Source organism: Condylura cristata, unplaced genomic scaffold, assembly GCF_000260355.1.
Source record: "Condylura cristata isolate star-nosed mole 26May11 unplaced genomic scaffold, ConCri1.0 scaffold00017, whole genome shotgun sequence".
NCBI lineage: Eukaryota > Metazoa > Chordata > Mammalia > Eulipotyphla > Talpidae > Condylura > Condylura cristata.
Window position 1 is genome coordinate 4899405 of NW_004567118.1, and position 17530 is coordinate 4916934.

The following is a 17530-nucleotide window of genomic DNA, read 5'->3' on the forward strand; positions in this document are numbered from 1 at the left end:
GACAGGAACGGTAGAGGCGGAGACAAGTGGACAGTTCCAGGTACTTTAGGAAAGTGAAATCCGAAGGAGCTGGCGTAAAATAGCCCTACCTCAAAGTCTTACTCTTCTTTCCACAAGGTAATATGTACACACGGACACTTACATACACTGTTCTTCATCTTGTTTTTTATACTTATAAAAACATTGTGCAAATTTTCCTTACTAGATCAGTAAAATCTGCCTTGTTCTTATTAACTTCTAGTATTCCATTGTAATCCTATGGGTCTCCCTCAATTAATGTAATTAATTCTCTGTTTGATGATATGTAGCTGTATCTATTTTTGTGAACACTTGAAAACATTGAACAATAATGCCATGGACAGCTTTGTACTCACACCATCTTACACTTGTGTAGGTATACCTGGAGCTCATGAAGATAAACATGGGAGAGAATTTGCTGAGCTGAAGTCCATGAGTTGTATGCATACTTTCCTATACATATTTAGTCATCTGATAGTGCTGATTCATCCAACATAGTGGTCATGCCAATGAGTTTTTACACTAGCTACCAAATTACCCTAGTGTTTTTGTTTGATACTTGTTTATTGCCTTGTTTCTCTCAACACACAGACATCTTGATTGTCCCTACGCCTAGGATTGTTTTCCCCTCCAGCATCGGTTAGGTGTTCAAGAAACTGAAACATTTTCAATGTTAGTTACATAATGTAAGAAAACTACAAAAATTGATATTTTGTTAAATGTAAACAAAATGCAACAATGTCAACCATTAACTGCAACTCAAGGATATATATTTATTTATAAATTTGATTTAATGTGGGGTGTTGCCACATTTTAATGTTTGATATGGATGATACCTCTAAAAGTGCAATCTTAAATTTTAAAACAGTCCTATCTCTACCTTGAAGATCTCTCAAAAACAGGATTCCTGCTTTGTCAGGATTTCGGCTTCTTTACTGCTAAATTTCCTTATCTTTAACTGGGGATCCTAATAAAATCCCCTAGAGTTACAGGGTAAGGACAAAACAAAATAGTGTATTGTAAAAGGGCCAGTTATCAGTTGCAAAGTAGTATTAGCACTCCATTGTCTCCAGTCAACACCTGGAGGGCTGAGCAGTTGTTTTTTTTCACTCCAGCTACCCAGTCAATAACAACTTAGTGCTCAACTCCATGGGGCTCTATTCATGGTATAGTTACTGGGAAGGGGCACCATTCACAGAAAATACTCTGTGAATGGCACACCCCTGAGTGCCATTCACCGAAAATCCAGTATGAATGGTGTCTTCTGAAAATGTGTCTTGACTAACATGGCGCTAGACTTCAGGGCTCAGGAAATGTTTGCGAGATGAGATGAATATATGAATGAAATCCAACTTTACTTCCTGCCGGTTCCACTTTTTAAGATAAAAAGGAAAAAATGACCAGGGGCGGACAGTGGAGGAGGAGGGAAAGCAGTCATTAATTTACACACTCTAATTATGCATCTAGCTACAAGGTCTCAATGCTGCAATGAGATGTGCGTATGCATGCATGCGTGCACGCTGATAATTCCGGTAGGAGGGAGGATATATAAAAAGTGAGTCTCCCGGCTTCCCTGGTAGCACAGGGGTTAAAACCTCAGCGCTATCAAGCTATCACTAGACACTGCGGCTTCCATCACCTGCACCTGTTCACCAGGTGCAGGAGACCTCCTGTCTGCTGCTCCCCTCAGCAGCATATTCCAATAGATCCGCCTGTCCTGCTCCCCACTCTGTCTGTGGTGAATCCTCTTACCTTCCCCCCCACCTTTAGCCTACACCTTTTTTTAAGTAAGTATCCTATTCCTAAATATCCTTTTAATTATCCTTGAAATATTACTTTTTTTTCTATCTCAGCGTGGGTTGAATCGCACTGGTGATTTGTCAGCGCTCGATTTGGCACTCAAATTCTTACTTTGAATCAATTGTTCTTCGCGTCTACCGTGAGCCCATTTTGGTTCTTAAAGTATGGAAGTATGAGGTAAACAAGATAATACGGGTCCCCACCTTGCTTGGGAAAAAAACCAGACGGCTCTGTGTCTGCGAATCGCCTGAAAAGTGTTTAAATTGAGTCTAGAAGAATAAACACGAGTAAGAGTAAGTCATAAAGATGAGGCGAGGCGGGGGGGATAGATAAAAAAAAAAAAAAAAAAAGAGGACAGGAACGGTAGAGGCGGAGACAAGTGGACAGTTCCAGGTACTTTAGGAAAGTGAAATCCGAAGGAGCTGGCGTAAAATAGCCCTACCTCAAATATATCGACCCTAGAGAAGAAACAAGGCCGATGCTGCTGAAAGACTACTCAACTTACTCCTTAACCCAGCCGCCTCAAATACGAAGATAACAGTGAAGAGAGGGGCGGAGTCCATAAAATCCGGGAACTTTAAACTGAGTGGACGTCAGCAGACAGAAAAAAAAAAGGAAGTTCCGGTTACTCCGGAAGTGGAGGCTCTTAAGTTCCTCCGCAGGCGGAGGGCTAGAGGGAAGGGATGGCAGGGCGGGCGGCGCGGCTGGTGCTGCTAGCTGGAGCAGCAGCGCTAGCAAGCGGTTCCCAGGGCGACCGCGAGCCGGTGTACCGCGACTGTGTGCTCGGGTGCGAGGAACGGAACTGCTCTGGAGGCGCACTGAAGCACTTCCGCTCCCGGCAGCCAATCTACATGAGCCTAGCAGGTAAGCCCCTCCCTCTTGGCAAGCCCCGCCTTTCGGCATTGGCCCCGCCCCTCGAGTCCTAGTGCCTCTGCACCTTAGTCACCCCCCCCAACTCCGCCCCCAAATTCCTGGTCCTTGTACTTGTAGGTGAGTAAAGCCCCATGATGATGAAAGCCTCATCAACCAGCTCTACTTTCCCAGGAGATTTTCGTTTACTTTTTATTTGGTCAAACGGATACTTAATACTTCAGGAGAAGAGCCTTGGAATGTAAGCAAGCCAGGTCCAGTTCTTTGAACTCAGCCTCCTGAAGTGCCATTTGAGGATCAGTTGAACCTAAAAGACACTTAGATTAAGCAATCAGACCATATTGGGGGGCTGGGGGAGGAAGTTGTTTTGGACTATGAGAGTTTGGAGTGAACAATCATCTTGGAATATTCTGTGGATGGCTATATTAACTTAGCAACTGTAGCTATTGTGGATGTCTGCTGTGTAACAGATGTCACAGTAGCTTGGTTAATTTTCATAAATAACCCTTTGAGGTTGTTTCTTGAAACATTATTTTATAGATGGGAGAAACTCAGAAAGGCCAAGTGCCCTGCCCACAGTTACACAGCCAGTAAATAGTTTCCAGTTCTGAGCTGCTTGACTACAGGTTTATTCTCTTTACTATCCCTGTGCCTTCATCAGCCCTGGGCAGATGTGGGTACATCCAGCAGCTAAATCTACTCAGGGAGCAGGTGAATGTAAAATAGGGGGGGAAAGAAACAAGGAGTAGTGAGAGAGTTGGACAGGTAATATAGGACCTTAGAAGTCAGATTGAATAACTTGGGCGTCCTCTCCAGAGGATTTGGGTAATAACGGGCCCCTCCCTGTCGAAAGAGAGCAAATCCAGGCATCCACCGATGAGTCCATCTCACTGGGGAAACTGCTCCCTACAGTTATTGTTCACATTGTTACAGTGTCCCCTGCTGTAGCATGTACTGATGCCTTTCAAAGGTCCATCTTGGCTGAAACAAGAGAAGACACCTCAGTGCTGTACACTCCCATCCCCTCAAACACACAAACCCCTTCCCCTTATGTGTATGCCTCTTGTCCAATTCTAGTGGGAAGCTAGGATTTTGAGACTTCCGGTTCTTTTCAACCTGCAGACCCTCTTGGTCTGCATTTCAGCTTGGACCCTGTGCAAGCTCTCTCGGTGCCTCCCCATGCTGGGGAATTCACCAGGCCACATTTATCTGTTTCAGGCTGGACCTGTAGAGACGAATGTAAGTATGAGTGCATGTGGGTCACTGTTGGCCTCTACCTCCAAGAAGGTCACCAAGTGCCTCAGTTCCATGGCAAGGTGAGTTGTTGGGGAGATTCACCCCACCACATCCCTAGGTAGGACCACACTGTCTGAAGCAGTCAGGTATAGGGCTGATGGCAGGTACCTGTTCGCAAATGATACTGGTTTTTTTATGTAATCAGATAGAACTACGTGTCCTGTCTCTAGACTTGGAGTAACTATCTGGAAGGTCTGAGGTCTCCTAAGAGAGTAGTGCCAGGTTTCTAGGGTGATCAGATGCCTATTTTACTACAAAAACACACTCCCTTACCCATGTGATATGCTATCACTTTTCCAGTCTGACCTTGAACAATCATACCCCCTCAGATTGCCCAGGAAGCCAAAGTTTTCTGTGCCTTTTGACCCAATATGGTCTTCTGCTTATTGAAGTTGTCAAGAATTTTCCTTCCCAGTTTGTCACAGAGTAAACTGAGGCTCAGGAGGCTGATCAGTGGTCAGAAGAGCCATTAGCGCCCATGTCCTCAGGGGCAGGTCTGTGTTACTTCCTCTGGGTCATACTGAACATTGACACTGGCGCACCTGACGTCTCGGAGACCTGGCCTATAGTGCTCTGAGCACTGGCCGGGATAGGGAGTGTGCCGCTGAGCCAGGGAGCTCACTGACCTAAAGGGGGACGGAACCTGAGCATAGCTGAGGTCCAGAACCGAGGAGCCAGCTGAGGTTGGTGCAGCATGTCAAGGAACGGCGGGCTGGGCCAGCATGGGGGTGCTTGTGCCTCAGGCCCCTCCCTGTGCTCCTTTTTCAGTGGCCCTTCTCCCGGTTCCTGTTCTTCCAAGAGCCGGCTTCCGCTGTGGCCTCTTTCCTCAATGGCCTGGCCAGCCTGGTGATGCTCTGCCGCTACCGCACCGCTGTGCCCGCATCCTCCCCTATGTACCCCACCTGCGTGGCCTTCGCTTGGGTAGGTAACCTGCTCTGCATCCTCCTCCAGGAGGACCCCCATTCTCACCCACCCCCCACCTTCCTGCATCAAAGTAGTCACTCACCGAAGGAGCACCTACTGTGTTCCAGGATCTCTGCTGGGTGTTGAAAATCCTAAAGAATATACAGAGGGCGGAGTCCTGCCCTGGGGACTAATCACACAAGCAGACAATTGAATGTGAAAGCAGAACTGGGAAAGGTGAGATGAAGACTTAGGGGTGTGTGCATGGCACTAGGCCAGCATGGGGCACTCAGGCAAGGCTTTTCTGAGGATGGTACATTTGAGGTAGGGCCTTGCCCAGTGAGTGAGTGAGCATTAGCTAGGGGGTCTCAGGGAGAGTGGGGGAGTCACCGCTGTGGAAGACACGAAGACATGCAGTGTGCAAAAGGAGGAGAAGCACAGGTCTAAGGACCTGAAAGCCAGGAGGCCTTGTCAGAGGAAGCCAGGGAGTGGGTGTAAGAGGGTGGGCCGCAGACGAGGCCAGCCCACGGCAACTTGCGGTCTTGACCTCAAAGCATCCGGCAGCAACAAGGATTGCAGAGAAGGGGTTTCATGAGAAGAGTTTCCCAGAGAAGAGACTGGGGAGAGAGGAGCGCGTGCCAGGACTAGCTGTGGTTCGGGCAGAGCGCACCGTAGCGAGCCTAGGGAGGCGGCATGGGTCTGGGGCAGGAGGTGGCAAGGACAAGCGTTTGAGCTGTGTTTTGGGAGTGACGGTCAAGTTTTTACATTTTTATTTATCTAGCAAAAACATACATGGCAATTACCAGACACCACCCTAAGCATATTATAAATATTAACCTGGTTAATCCCATAACAAGGTTATAAGGTAGGTAGCATTATTATCCCCATTTACAGAAGTAAGTTCTGTAAGCTGCCAACCAGCCAGGGTTTGAATCGAGCATCTGTGGTTCTCTGAAGGGGGGCAGGGGTGGCGGTGCCCAGAGCCTCGGGGGCAGGTCAGGTGAGGAGATTAGTGAGACCAGAGACCCAGCGGGGCTGCAGGCTTTGTGTCTGCTTCGAGGCAGTCACAGAAGCTGTGGATGTGCTCACCAAGGGGGACTGAGGCAGTGAGAAGGGGTCTAGGATGGAGCCTGAAGGGATCCCAGAACTTAATGGCTGGGTGCAGGTGGGTGAACAAGCAGTGGAGACAAAAGGAGCAGCCCAAGGGGCAGGTAGAAAACGGGGGTATCACATGGCTGGGAGCCCGGGGTGAGGAGCAGACTGGGAGAGTAGACCGTTCTGAGTCCTGCAAGTGAGTGGCAGCTGAAGGACACCCAGGTCTGGCGACCCGGAGGTCACCCAGGGCCTGGGGAAAGCTGATAATGAGGGTGTGCTGAGAAGCCCAGGCTACCCCTCACATTCGAGAGATGCCAACTGGAAGTGGGGCAGGGAGGGAAGCTGCTGAGTCTCCGGAAACACTGATCCTCCTAAATACTTTCCATTCCACAAATATTAATAATTGTCATCCAAAAAATGACAAGTTAAGTCCATGACAAATTACGTGCCTTGCATTGTCCTGGCACTTGACTACATTGTCTCACTTAGCCCCCCGCGTGGGGCTCCGAGGAAGGGCAGCTCACTCCAGTCTCACCACTTGGGGCTGCAAGCTCCCCTGGTAGAGGGACCCCCGGTAGAGTGATCCTCAGCGAGAAGGAGGTTGGGTGGCAGAGGCCATGTCAGGGCAAGGGAGAGTGGTGAAGTGACCACTGGCCTCTGGCCATGTTATGTGCACGAAGGCTGGGGCCCCGAGTTGCCTGAGAGTCGCAGGTCTGTGCGAGGAGGTGCTGCACCCAGCCAGTCTGGGCAGTGCCCTGGGCTGTGCAGACTGCAGGAGCTGCTCAGTTAGGTGCTGGGGCCTATGTCTTGGGGGCGGCAGGATGTGCTGTCCAGGAACTTGGGGTCCTTTATGTCCCCACTGGGCCCTTAGTGCCCACACTCTCTCTGAAGACCCGCTTTGGATTTTACACCTGCTCTTCAGTTCTGTGTATGTGTTTGCAGGAAGCAAGCATTCTGAGTGGCACAAGGGTGTGCCAGTGGACTTTGTCCCGGGCTGGGTCGTTTAGATGGAATGGAGCTTCTGATTTCTGTTGGGGTAGGGCAGGAGGCCCTCACCTGCCACAGGTGAAATCTAGGACAAACTTTTCTCTGGGGGAGCCGTGCTTCCCAGCAGGGCTAATAAAACTTTGGCACAGAGAAGGCAGCTCCCACCGTGATGCGGAGGCTGGGGCAGGACGCAGGCCAGTCTTCCCACCACAGTTCTGCACACCATAGACCTTTGACCCCGTAGAACTGGGGCTCCCTACTTCTGCCAAATCTTGGAAGTTACACCAGCTTCCTGCCTCTTCATGTGGCAAGGAAAGTTCCCAGAGGGGGGGCAGAGAGTGCCAGGAAAGCCCAAACCAGACCGTTTCTGCAGAATGATTCTGGAGGCGGGGACGGGTCGTGCTCTACCTCTGCTGAGGGAACTACCAGAAGAAACCGGTTGAGGCTGCAGCTGAATGATGGTTAGACTACAGAAAGGACTTCCACACAGTGAGCCAAGAGCCTGTGGAGCAGGCAGTGGCGGGTCAGGAAATCCTTTCTGACGGCAGAACAAGGCCTCCTCCTCCCAGCCTATTCCCGTCCTTTCTCCTCCTCTCAGGAGTGAACTGGGGCAGGCTTGCCCTGCTGAGGCAGGGGGTGAGACACCATGGCCTCCAGGAGGGCCCAGGGTGGCAGCAGGCATCATATTTAACATTCTGCCTCCCCCAGTTCTGAGACACGGAGCTATTTAAAGTCCCACTTGTCCCCACACCATGGTGTCGATGACAGCCCTGGGCAGTGGGGCTTAGCACTGGGGTCGAATTCCTGACAGCTCTGGCTCATTTGGCACCTGACCAGTTTCACGGCTGTGATATTTTTGTCTCAATTTTCTGATTTTTCCAACAGACTGAAGCACCTCCGCTCTCTCTGTACCCAGCGCCTCAGTCCCCATCCACTTCCACCCGCCCTGGCACTGGGCCCCGCCTCCCCCTTTCCTCAGTGTTTACTCGGTTCTTGGCGCCTGCCAGGCCAGCCTATTGCCTTCCTGGCCTGTCTGATTGGTGGGCTGCCTGATCAGTCCCCCTCCCACTCCACACAAGCCTGGCTGAGGCGTGGGAGCAGCCATGTCATGGGGACTCCCCCTCCTTCATGTCCATCTGTCCTCTTTGCTTGTCTTGATTGTAGACTTAATGAAGAGAAATAGTGTCTCTTCGCATCCTGGTGGGGTCCTGGCTCAGCAGCGAGGAGGGTAGTTGAGGTATCTACATTGTGGGATCAAGAGGCCCTGGGACCCCGCGGCTGGGCCTTGAATGTTGTGTCCCTTGAGGAAGAAGTGGGTGAGGTCAACCTGGAAGACAGGATGAAGGAAACCGACATTTATGGGGTACCTACAGCATACGAGGCAGTAGTAGCAGCAACCATGTACTGAGCGGCATCTTGGGGCCAGGATTTCACAGATGCCATCTTGTGCAGTGGCTACTGTTTTGGTTTGTTTTTTTAAAGATTAATTTATTCATGTATACAAGAACTGGGGTACAGGCCAGAGGTACAGGGGTGAGAGGATTCACCAGGGACAGAGTGGGGAGCAGAACAGGCAGATTGTCTGAAATACACTGCTGAGGGGGGCAACGGGCGAGACCGTTGTGTGTCACCTCCCTGTAGCCCTCCCTGCAGTGGCTATGGCTAGCTTTGTAGTGCTGCACTCTAGCCCCTTGCGCCATCAGGGAGGGCCCGGTGGCTACTGTTATTAATCCCACTTTGTAGGTGAGGCAGCAGTGTCTGGTTCTGTGGAGGCTCTGGACACTGTGGGGTGTGTTCAGGCAGCAGTGGTGAGACTATCCCTTCTCCACCTAGACTTCCCTGGCTTGCAGGGAGTGGGAACAGGCGTGAGGGTCCCCTGCTGGTCAGCAAGGTGGGGGAGGAATCACTTAATATAATATGCCCTTTCCTGGTCTCTGGACTAGGTTCTTCATTAAATCCCTGTCAACACTGTTCCCATTTTACAGATGAGAAAACAGATGCAGCAAGACTAAAATAATTTGCCCAAGGATACATAGGAAATGCAGATCTGGAATTTGAGCCCTGACAGTCTGGTTCTAGGGCCTGCATTTTTTCTTTTTAAAGATTTTTATTTCTTTACTTTTACATAGAAGAGCTGGGGTACAGGCCAGAGGTGCTGGGGGGGGGGTGAAAGGGTTCACCAGAGACAGAGTGGGGAGCAAAACAGGCAGATCAAGTGAAATTCATTGTCAAGGGGAACAGTGGGCAAGACAGGAGAGGTGTGCTGCACCATGTGGGTCAGATCCCTGGCTGGGGATTGAACTTGTGCTGCAGTGGCTACAGACAGCTTCCTAGTGCTGCGCTTTAACCCTGTACACTACCAGGGAGAGACCGGGCCTGTATTCTTAATGACACTAAGTCCCAAGTCTGAGGAAAGGGTCAAAAGACCCTCCTTCTCCCTGTGCCCCCCCCCAGCTCCCACCCCCTGTGTACCTCTGAAAATCCCCTTTCCCCTGGGACGAATACCTCCCCCCCCCCCACCGTAATGGTACACATCCCAGGGGAAGGGGGATTTTGTAGAGGTACACAGTCCAAGTTTCATATTGGCTTTTGTAAGTGAAAGGCACCCCAATAAGAGATTGGACAGGCGATCAAGCAACCGCCACTCTATAGAGCCAGCTAGGCCCTCATCCTTTGCAAACCCCTCCCCCCCTCCCTCCCACCACCTTCATTGTCCAGCCACCACTCAGCTCAGTAGTCTTGTCACCTCCCCCTTCCTGCTATGGGTGACAAGGAGGCCTGGCTGGCTGCCAGTCCCTGCTGCCTTCCCCCACCTCTCTCGCATTGGCTCCAGGGCCTTTCTCCTCAAGGGTGTCTCTGCTCCTGGCCTGCCTAGGAGACCTGGCTCACGTGTTTGCCTGGGCCCATTTCCGGCCAACATTGACCCTGGGCCTTGCAGGCTTTGTGGGAGCAATGTCTGAAAAGCCACCAGATGTTCCATTTTCCAGGCTCTCATTCCCTCTCTGGGAAGGGGCAGTACCAGGTATCAGGTGTGATAACTGTTCTGTGAGGAAGAAGCAACCAGAATAATCCCCTTCAGTGGCCTCCCTGGTGGCCTAGAGGTTAAGGCTCAGTGCCATCTTAGACCTGAGTTTGATCCCCAGCCAGGGAGCTGACTGACCCACATGGCGCAGCAGACCTCTCCTGTCTCTCCCACTGCTCCCTTCAGCAGTGTGTTTCAGTAGATCCATCTGTTCTGCTCCTCACTCTGTGAGTTCTCTCACACATGCAAACTCCATACCCCCTACTCCCCACACCTCTGGCCCACACCCCAGTTCTTCTACACAAAACTTAAAAAAAAAAAGAAGAATCCCCTTCAGGACTCATAAGCAGTGAAGGCCCACTTAGGCCAAGCTGTGATCTGTCTCAAGCTACAGTGGAGGTCAGCAGGGCCTCTGCCTGGCCGTGCCTAACCCGGGCCAGACAGGCTACAGCTGCCCCTGTGCCTCCAGACACTTCCAGGCCAGGCCCTGACTGCCATTGCTCTTCCTCCAGAAGCCCTCTGCCTGCCTCAGGGAGCCGTCCTACTGTCTGGCCTGCCTGCTGCAGTACGGGATGGACAGTGGCTACTTACCCTGCTCCCTCTGCCCCCTGCCTGGCCAGTTTTCCTGGTGTGCTGCCTTTGCCTGTCCCAGTAGGCCTCTCCCACCCTGGTGCAGCCCTCCCCGCCGCCACACACACACATCCAGGGCCCCCAGGCCAGACTTCCGCTGTTCCTGTGACTTGTCCTTGCAGGTTTCCCAGCCCTCCCTCTCAGCCATGGGTGTCTGTCCACCCCAGCCCACCCTTCTTTCAGTATTTGGGCTTCTGCTGTGCCGTCTCTGAAGAAAGTGGCAGCACCACCTCCCACAAAGTCTGGGGTTCCATTTGCAAGATGGCGAGTATGTTTCTATGCCGCTGTTAATTTCCAGCAAGAAGGCGTCAGAGTTTCCCTGGGCCCACCCCAGCCCCTCCATCCCTGCCTCGGGTTCCTGCTGGCTGTTCCTCCTGGCACTTGGAGCCAGAGGAGCTGCAGCCACTGGTCTGGCGGGTTGGGCCGGCCCTGCCAGGAGGAAGCGGGCTCCCTGGGCCAGCCTCCTCCCCAGAGACTTGGCCCCTGGGATCTGCTTGATCTCCTCCTAGCTCGTCTGCTTAGGACTGCTTAGGACACACCCCAAGCTGGCTGGAGCCCCTCTACCCCACCCACTTCATTCCCGCCCCCAGAGACTGAGGTCACTGGCTCCCCTGGTGTGTGGGTGGGGCTGTTCTCACCTGCCTTTTGGGGGAGGAGACGCCCCCCCTCCCTGGGGCTGTTGTCTTAGTGATTGGGTAACCTTGGAACTTGGCTCTGAGGGAATGGATTCCTTGGCCTGGCCAAATGGAGGCTGCAGACCCCTGGCCCAGGGGGTGCAGGAAGCTGTTGGGAGAACTGGGTTGGGGGGGAGGGGCACATTTGGGCTCTCTTCAGTGGGCTCTACGTGCTCCTGCTCAGAAAGCAGGATTCTATGAGAGCCCCTTCCCAGAGTGAGATGGAGGTGAGCCTGTGGGGGGTTTTTCCCACGGGGCGGCACTCACCAGCCTCCTCCCTCCTCAGGTCTCCCTCAATGCTTGGTTCTGGTCCACAGTCTTCCACACCAAGGACACCAACCTTACCGAGGTGAGTGCCCTTTCGGCCCCTCGGCTGCTCAGGAAGGTCCAGAGGCCCAGGAGGGCCTGACTGACCACACACAGGGAGCACCTGCTTTGCAAGGCCTTCCACTGCGCTGGCTTGAGCCGACTTCACCCCTGAGAGATGGATGGTGACCCACTCTTTAACTGATGAGGCAGCTGGGCCCCAACCCCCCAGCCGGGAAAGGGGTGTGATCTGTCCTTGAAGCATAGCTGTGGAAGCCCAGACTGCACTCTGAGCTCCGTGACACGCTCTCACGTTCTGCAGGGGACCCCAACTCTGCTGCTAGGGCCCCCAGCCGAGCACTTCAGAAGTTGCTCATCTAAATCGAAGGGCCAGTCGGTGAACCCCCAGTAGGTAGAAGGAGCAGGAGATGTGGACCCACTGGCCACGGCCTCTGCCTCTGCTGCCCCTCGCCCTGTGCCCACTGGGGCCTCTTGGGACCCTCCCCTGCCACCTGCTGCCTCTGCCCACCTCCTGCCTCCTGCACACCAGCCGCTCATCAGCTCTCTCTGTCCTCAGAAAATGGACTACTTCTGTGCCTCCGCCGTCATCCTCCACTCAATCTACCTGTGCTGTGTCAGGTGAGCCCACTCAGAGCTGCAGGGGCAGAACCTGCCCTGGCCGCAGGAAGGGTGGCCCAGGCTCTTCCTGGGGGTGCTACCCCCAGCACCTTCTTCTCTGGCCCCTCCGGGTGGTCCTGGATGGGAACTCGGGTAGGACTGGGGGTCCTCGCTCTTCCCGGGAGCTGTGTGGCGCTCGTCTCACCCCTGGGGATTGGCAGTCTGCTCGGCTGGCCTGCTTTAGTGGGGAGCACAGGGGTTTCCGGGGCCGCTTCTGATGTCAGGGAGAGGGCATGCTCCAGGGAATGCTGCTCCGGGCTTGGCCACCCTGCATCCTCTGAGCAGCTCTGGGTGGCGGGGCAGGACTGTGGGGCTGCGGCACCCAGCCGTGGCCAGCGCCTTCCGGGCCTTCCTGCTGCTGCTGCTGACGGCGCACGTCGCCTACCTGAGCCTCGTCCGCTTCGACTATGGCTACAACCTGGCAGCCAATGTGACTATCGGTGAGGCTGGCGTGGGGCCGCGGGGGTTGGGGCGTGGGGGGTGCCGCTGCCAGCAGAGATTGGAGTGGGCTAGCTATGGCAGCAGGGGACCGGACTCGAGTGGGAGAGGGGCGGCTTGAAGTCTGAGGGTGGCCCCGGGGTCAGAGAGCTGGGGGCAGGGTGGTCTTGGAGGGAGAAGGAGGTCGGAGTGAGCCTCTCCCGCGCCCTGGCGCCCAGGCCTGGTCAACGTGGCGTGGTGGCTGGGCTGGTGCCTGCGGAACCGGCGGCAGCTCCCTCAGGTGCGCAAGTGCGCGCGGGCCGTCCTGCTGCTGCAGGGGCTGTCTCTGCTGGAGCTGCTGGACTTCCCGCCTCTCTTCTGGGTCCTGGACGCACACGCCATGTGGCACGTCAGCACCATCCCCGTGCACGTCCTCTTCTTCAGGTGGGTGCTCCTGCCCAGCGCCCACCTGTGCCCTGTCTTGCCCACCCTGAGGGGAGCCGGCTTCCTGCCAGGGCTCTGCCCTCCCCACCTGCCTGTACTCACCCGCCCCGCCCCGCGCGCTCAGAGCCCTGCCTCAGTGCACTCCTCCCTTGGCCCACAGCTTCCTGGAAGACGATAGCCTGTATCTGCTGAAGGAATCAGAGGCCAAGTTCAAGCTGGACTGAAGGCCCTGGCGCGGGTCTGGACTCCTGGGGATCCCGTCCCCTCCCTGTTGGCATCCCTTCTTCCCCCAACCCTTGAAATCATTCATTTTTCTTTCGCATCTTGAACTTGGACATGCAGGGTGTGTGGGCCCAGAATCATGTAACCTGCCCACCCCCGAGTACACCCCTGCCTGGTGCTCACAGGTCTTGGGGTCTGTTTGGGCCTGGCCCCCCAGCATATGGGGCTAGGAAATGGACAGCCCCGCTGGCACCTGAAACTGAACTGGGGCGGAGCTGTGCTCCTAGGGCCTCTGAGAGGAGCCCTGCTTTCTCCTCCTCAGCCTCCTCACATCCTCTCACACCTAGTGGCTTCCAGAGTCCTTTGGGAGACCAGGTATCACAGGCAGGCCTTGGGGGTACCGTGGGCCCCCTTCTGTTGCCCTCCCCCGTGTCCTCCTCCAGAGTGCCGCTAGGTGGCGCTAGATACTTGCTCTTTGGCCACTCAAGCTTCAAACCAGGTCCTTTTCTTTCCGTGGGATTTTGAGGGACCAAGCTGCTTGGGGATGGAGAGCGGTCTCACCCAGACTGTCACCCACAGGCCTCATCAGAAAGCCCACGACAGGACTACTGTGGCCCCTGTGCTGCGGTTCTGATTGGGAGTCTGCAGATGAGCGTAAAGGAGTGTGGGCCAGGCGAGTGCCGAGTGGGGGTGGTCAGTTTTGGGTATGTGGGGGGAGCAGGTGAGTTAGTGTGGGTTAGAAGACTACAGAGACAGATGTGAGCTGCTGGCGAGTGTGCCACACAGCGGGGAGTCTGGAGAAGGGGATTAAGCAACTATTTATTGAGTACTAACGTTGCCAACGCCCTAGGCCAGGCAAAGAGCCAGATTATCCTTAGGCCCGGCTTGGGGTTTGAGTCCAGGCTGTGTGTGTGTGTGTGTGTATGTGTTCCACTGCCCCCTCCTTGGCAATCCTCACGGGGCCCCCATACAACTCAAGATCACCCTCCAGAACCAAAAGACAGAGAGCAGAAGGCAAATGGGGGTTCTCTAGGCCCTTTCCTGCCTCCCGGCCTCCGCCTCCGCATGGCCCATCTCCCCTGCCCCAGCGCCTGCCTGCTCAGCTCTTTTGTGGAGCCTTCTGAGGGAGGAGGCTCCAGGCTGGGCCCGGCTTCTGGCCTCCCCAGAGGCAGGCAGGAGCCACACCGTGCCAGTGCCCTGGTCAAGGAGCCCGCCGCCCTGCCTGGCAGCAGCCTGAGCACATTCCTGCTCCACAGGGATGGACCTCGGAACCCCAGAAACGCCCCCCCCACCCAGTCTGTGGAGAATTCCTGTTGAATTCATGGCTTGCCTCGCTCCTTTGTCCCTCCTTAGGATGGGGCACTGTGCTGGACTCAACCGCAGGGACCTGGGAGCTTGTGTTCATTTCTTTTGGTACTGAGACTATTTTAAGGTGGGAGGGAAGCAAGGGGCTTTCTTAATAAACCAAATCTCAGCCTCACTACCTTGTGCACTCATCTGTGTGAGCAGGGAGTGAAGGCCGTGGAGCTGGCAGGAGGCAGTGGAGGGGTGGGGTCTCCTCCTAGGCACTGGGGTGGGGGTGGCGGGGCCAAGACGCAAGTAGCAGCCGCTAACAGCTAAGCCCAGCCTGGGGTAGGGGCTTGGTGCCAAGGGAGGGGATTGGTGCCAGCTCTCCCCTCGGTCTCCCGGTCGGTCTTTGGGCCTGATCCTAACCCCACTGCCACTTCCACCTCGGTCTCCCAGTGTGCGGGCCTCTCCTCCCCGCTGTCCTGAACTGGCTCTTCAGCTGCCGCTGGACCCCTGTTAGCGGCTAACCTTTCTGGACTTCACCTGCAAACAGTAACAGCACCTGCTGCTGAGTGCGAGGACTGAGGAGAGCCTGGCCCACAGCAGATGCTTCATGACCTCTGTCTGACCTCGGATTTCCCTCGTTTGTGAAGAATGAATGGAGCAGTCTACCCTCCTGGAAGTTTCTGGGAAATAGGGCCAGGGCTGGTAGCTCCCACACACCTGAGTGCTCTGTGCCCCCGTTGCTTCCCAGGAGAGCCCCAGAGAAGGCCGACGCCCAGGAGCAGGGAGTTGGGCCTTTATTAGTGCCACACCAGACACTAGGGAATCCGGCGCTGAAAGCCGTCGGCGGTGGCTGTGCCGCCCTCACGCGCCCCCCTTCTTCTGAGCCCAGGCGAAGAAGATGCCCTTGACGTCATCCACACCTGTCTGGAGGTGGGCGGGCATGGCGTAGGTACGCAGGTCCCGCACCTCGTAGCCGCTGCAGACCAGGGCCTCCCTCACCTCCTCCTCACACACGGGCACCACCACCAGCCTGACCTCCCCAGCCAGGTACCACGACTCCTCCAGGCCCCCGATGAGCAGGAGGTGCCCCCCAGGCCTCAGCAGGGTGGTGATGTGGTCCAGGGCCCGCTGGAAGCTGGCCAGGTCTGGACTCACGGACTCCAGGCAGAAGGTAGAGACCAGGGCATCCGCAGGCAGGGGCGCGGGGCTGCCGGTGCCCAGGGGCTGAGGCTGGTGCACGTCAATGGGCAGGACCCGCTTCACCCTGGCTCGAAGCTGGCGCTCCTTCTCCTGCCAGGATTCGCTGCGGAGGCAGAAGGCAGGGTCAGGACCATGGCTACGGCCGTGCTCAGCCCTCTGCTGGGAAGCCCCTGCCCTCCCCCGCCCCGCCCTTACCCCTTGCCCTCGATGAGGCAGACATGCCGGCTGTACACGCTCCAATCGAAGGCTCCCGGTTCCTCCCGCAACCAGAGCCCCAGCTCCTGGCGGTTCACCTCCAGGAAGTCCGTCATGGTGATGTCCTCAAAGTGGGTGCAGGCACTGAGCAGCTGGTATATGGTGGGGCCCGACCCAATGTCGATGAGGGTGCGTCCAGACACCTCACCTGGGCAGGGTGAGGAAGAGGGAGGCAGCCTCTGTCACTGGCTCCCGTCGCTGCTCCCAGCCCTCTCTAGCTTTCCCGTCCCTGTCTGTCTGAATAAGCTTGAGCTCTGGAGACAGACTAGCCAGGGGTTCCAGTCCTGGCCCCGACAGCCACTGGCTTTCCTGGGACGGAACGTCACCCTCCCACCTCTATCAAACTGCAGCTACCGGTGAGCAGCGGGAAAACCCAGAGACACCTGCTGCTTCTGTCCCCCAGGCCCTGTCCTGCCTGGTTGCTGCCTCCACCTCTTTCCTGCATCCCCCACCGCTTCTCAGTTCTGGGCATTCTCTCCCCCGCCACCCCTCTCCTCTGCCCTCAGCTAAGGGATTCTGCTCCTCTTCCCCTCCTGTCTCACCTCTCTCTGCTTCTTGGTTCCCACCCAGCTTTTCCTCACCCCGCGCCCCTTCGTGACTTCTTGTCCTCTGTGCCTGTTTCTAGTACTCACCGGTGGCAAAGGTCTGCGCCAAGCAGCGCAGCTTCCAGGGCCCGACCCCGTCGGGGTGGCTCAGGTCCCCCCGCGGGGGCATGTAGTTGTTGCGGAGATAGGCCTGGGGCTCGAAGCGCTGGTAGGCCAAGGCCACGGCGGCCTGGCCGTGGCCAGAGACGGGGCCCGCGCCTGCTGCGTGACTCGGGTCGGGCCCGCTCATGCTGCAGTCTCGGCCTGTCTGGCCGCTGCTCCTCCCGTGGCCCTTTATCAGGGGCCGGACCCCTCCGCGGGGGCAGCGATGGGAGCGATGAGCCGCCTGGGGCCACACTCATCTCCCCTGACCCCATTCATCTCCTTTAGTGTCGGAGCAGCAGACACCAGGGTGGGGATGCCACTGGAACATCTGTTCCGGCCCTACTCCCCGGGGGCTCCCTCCGCCCTCTGCTTCACCTGCCTGGCCCAAGCCCCACTCCCAGGCCCCCACCTCGGCTTCCTACCTCCGCCCCCATCAGTCCCTGGTTCCTCTGGTTGCTCTTCTCCAGCTCCTGCAGCCCTCACCCCTTTTGCCCGGTAGCCCATCCCTAGTTTTTCTGGGTACGAATTAGCCCCTTCCCCTGGGTCCTGCCTCCAAGGGCCCAGAGCCGCAGCAGGCTACTCTTGCTCCAGGACACCCGTTCCAACATACACCTCTTTTCCTTAGTAAGGTCGCCCCAAGTCCCCTTCTCCGCCCCTCCTCCAGGCCTGTCTTTAGTTCTTACCTGCCCCACCCCTGTCCTCCAGGGCCCCCAGCACCCACTGCAGAGGAC

At 55.8% G+C, this 17530-nt stretch overlaps 2 protein-coding genes across 5 annotated transcripts; one reads left to right on the top strand and one right to left on the bottom strand.

Annotated features, from left to right (window-relative positions):
* Window positions 1–2452: 2452 nt before the first annotated feature.
* On the top strand, window positions 2453–14842 carry PGAP3 (post-GPI attachment to proteins 3). Of its 4 annotated transcripts, none has more exons than XM_004684245.2 (8): window positions 2453–2682; window positions 3907–4004; window positions 4753–4905; window positions 11582–11644; window positions 12179–12240; window positions 12583–12719; window positions 12936–13140; window positions 13301–14842. In XM_004684245.2, exons 1-8 carry the CDS (start codon window positions 2502–2504, stop codon window positions 13362–13364), a joined length of 963 nt encoding a protein of 320 aa, XP_004684302.1. In that variant the 5' UTR covers window positions 2453–2501; the 3' UTR covers window positions 13365–14842. The 4 variants fall into 4 exon arrangements, with proteins under 4 accessions (XP_004684302.1, XP_012582128.1, XP_012582130.1 ...); XM_012726674.1 differs by having other exon boundaries at window positions 2483–2682; window positions 13034–13140; XM_012726676.1 differs by lacking the exon at window positions 12583–12719 and having other exon boundaries at window positions 2483–2682.
* Window positions 14843–15516: 674 nt separating this feature from the next.
* On the bottom strand, window positions 15517–16944 carry PNMT (phenylethanolamine N-methyltransferase). Its single transcript, XM_004684979.1, has 3 exons — window positions 16743–16944; window positions 16051–16258; window positions 15517–15958 (listed from the first exon to the last, which is right to left on the bottom strand). Exons 1-3 carry the CDS (start codon window positions 16942–16944, stop codon window positions 15517–15519), a joined length of 852 nt encoding a protein of 283 aa, XP_004685036.1.
* Window positions 16945–17530: the final 586 nt, after the last annotated feature.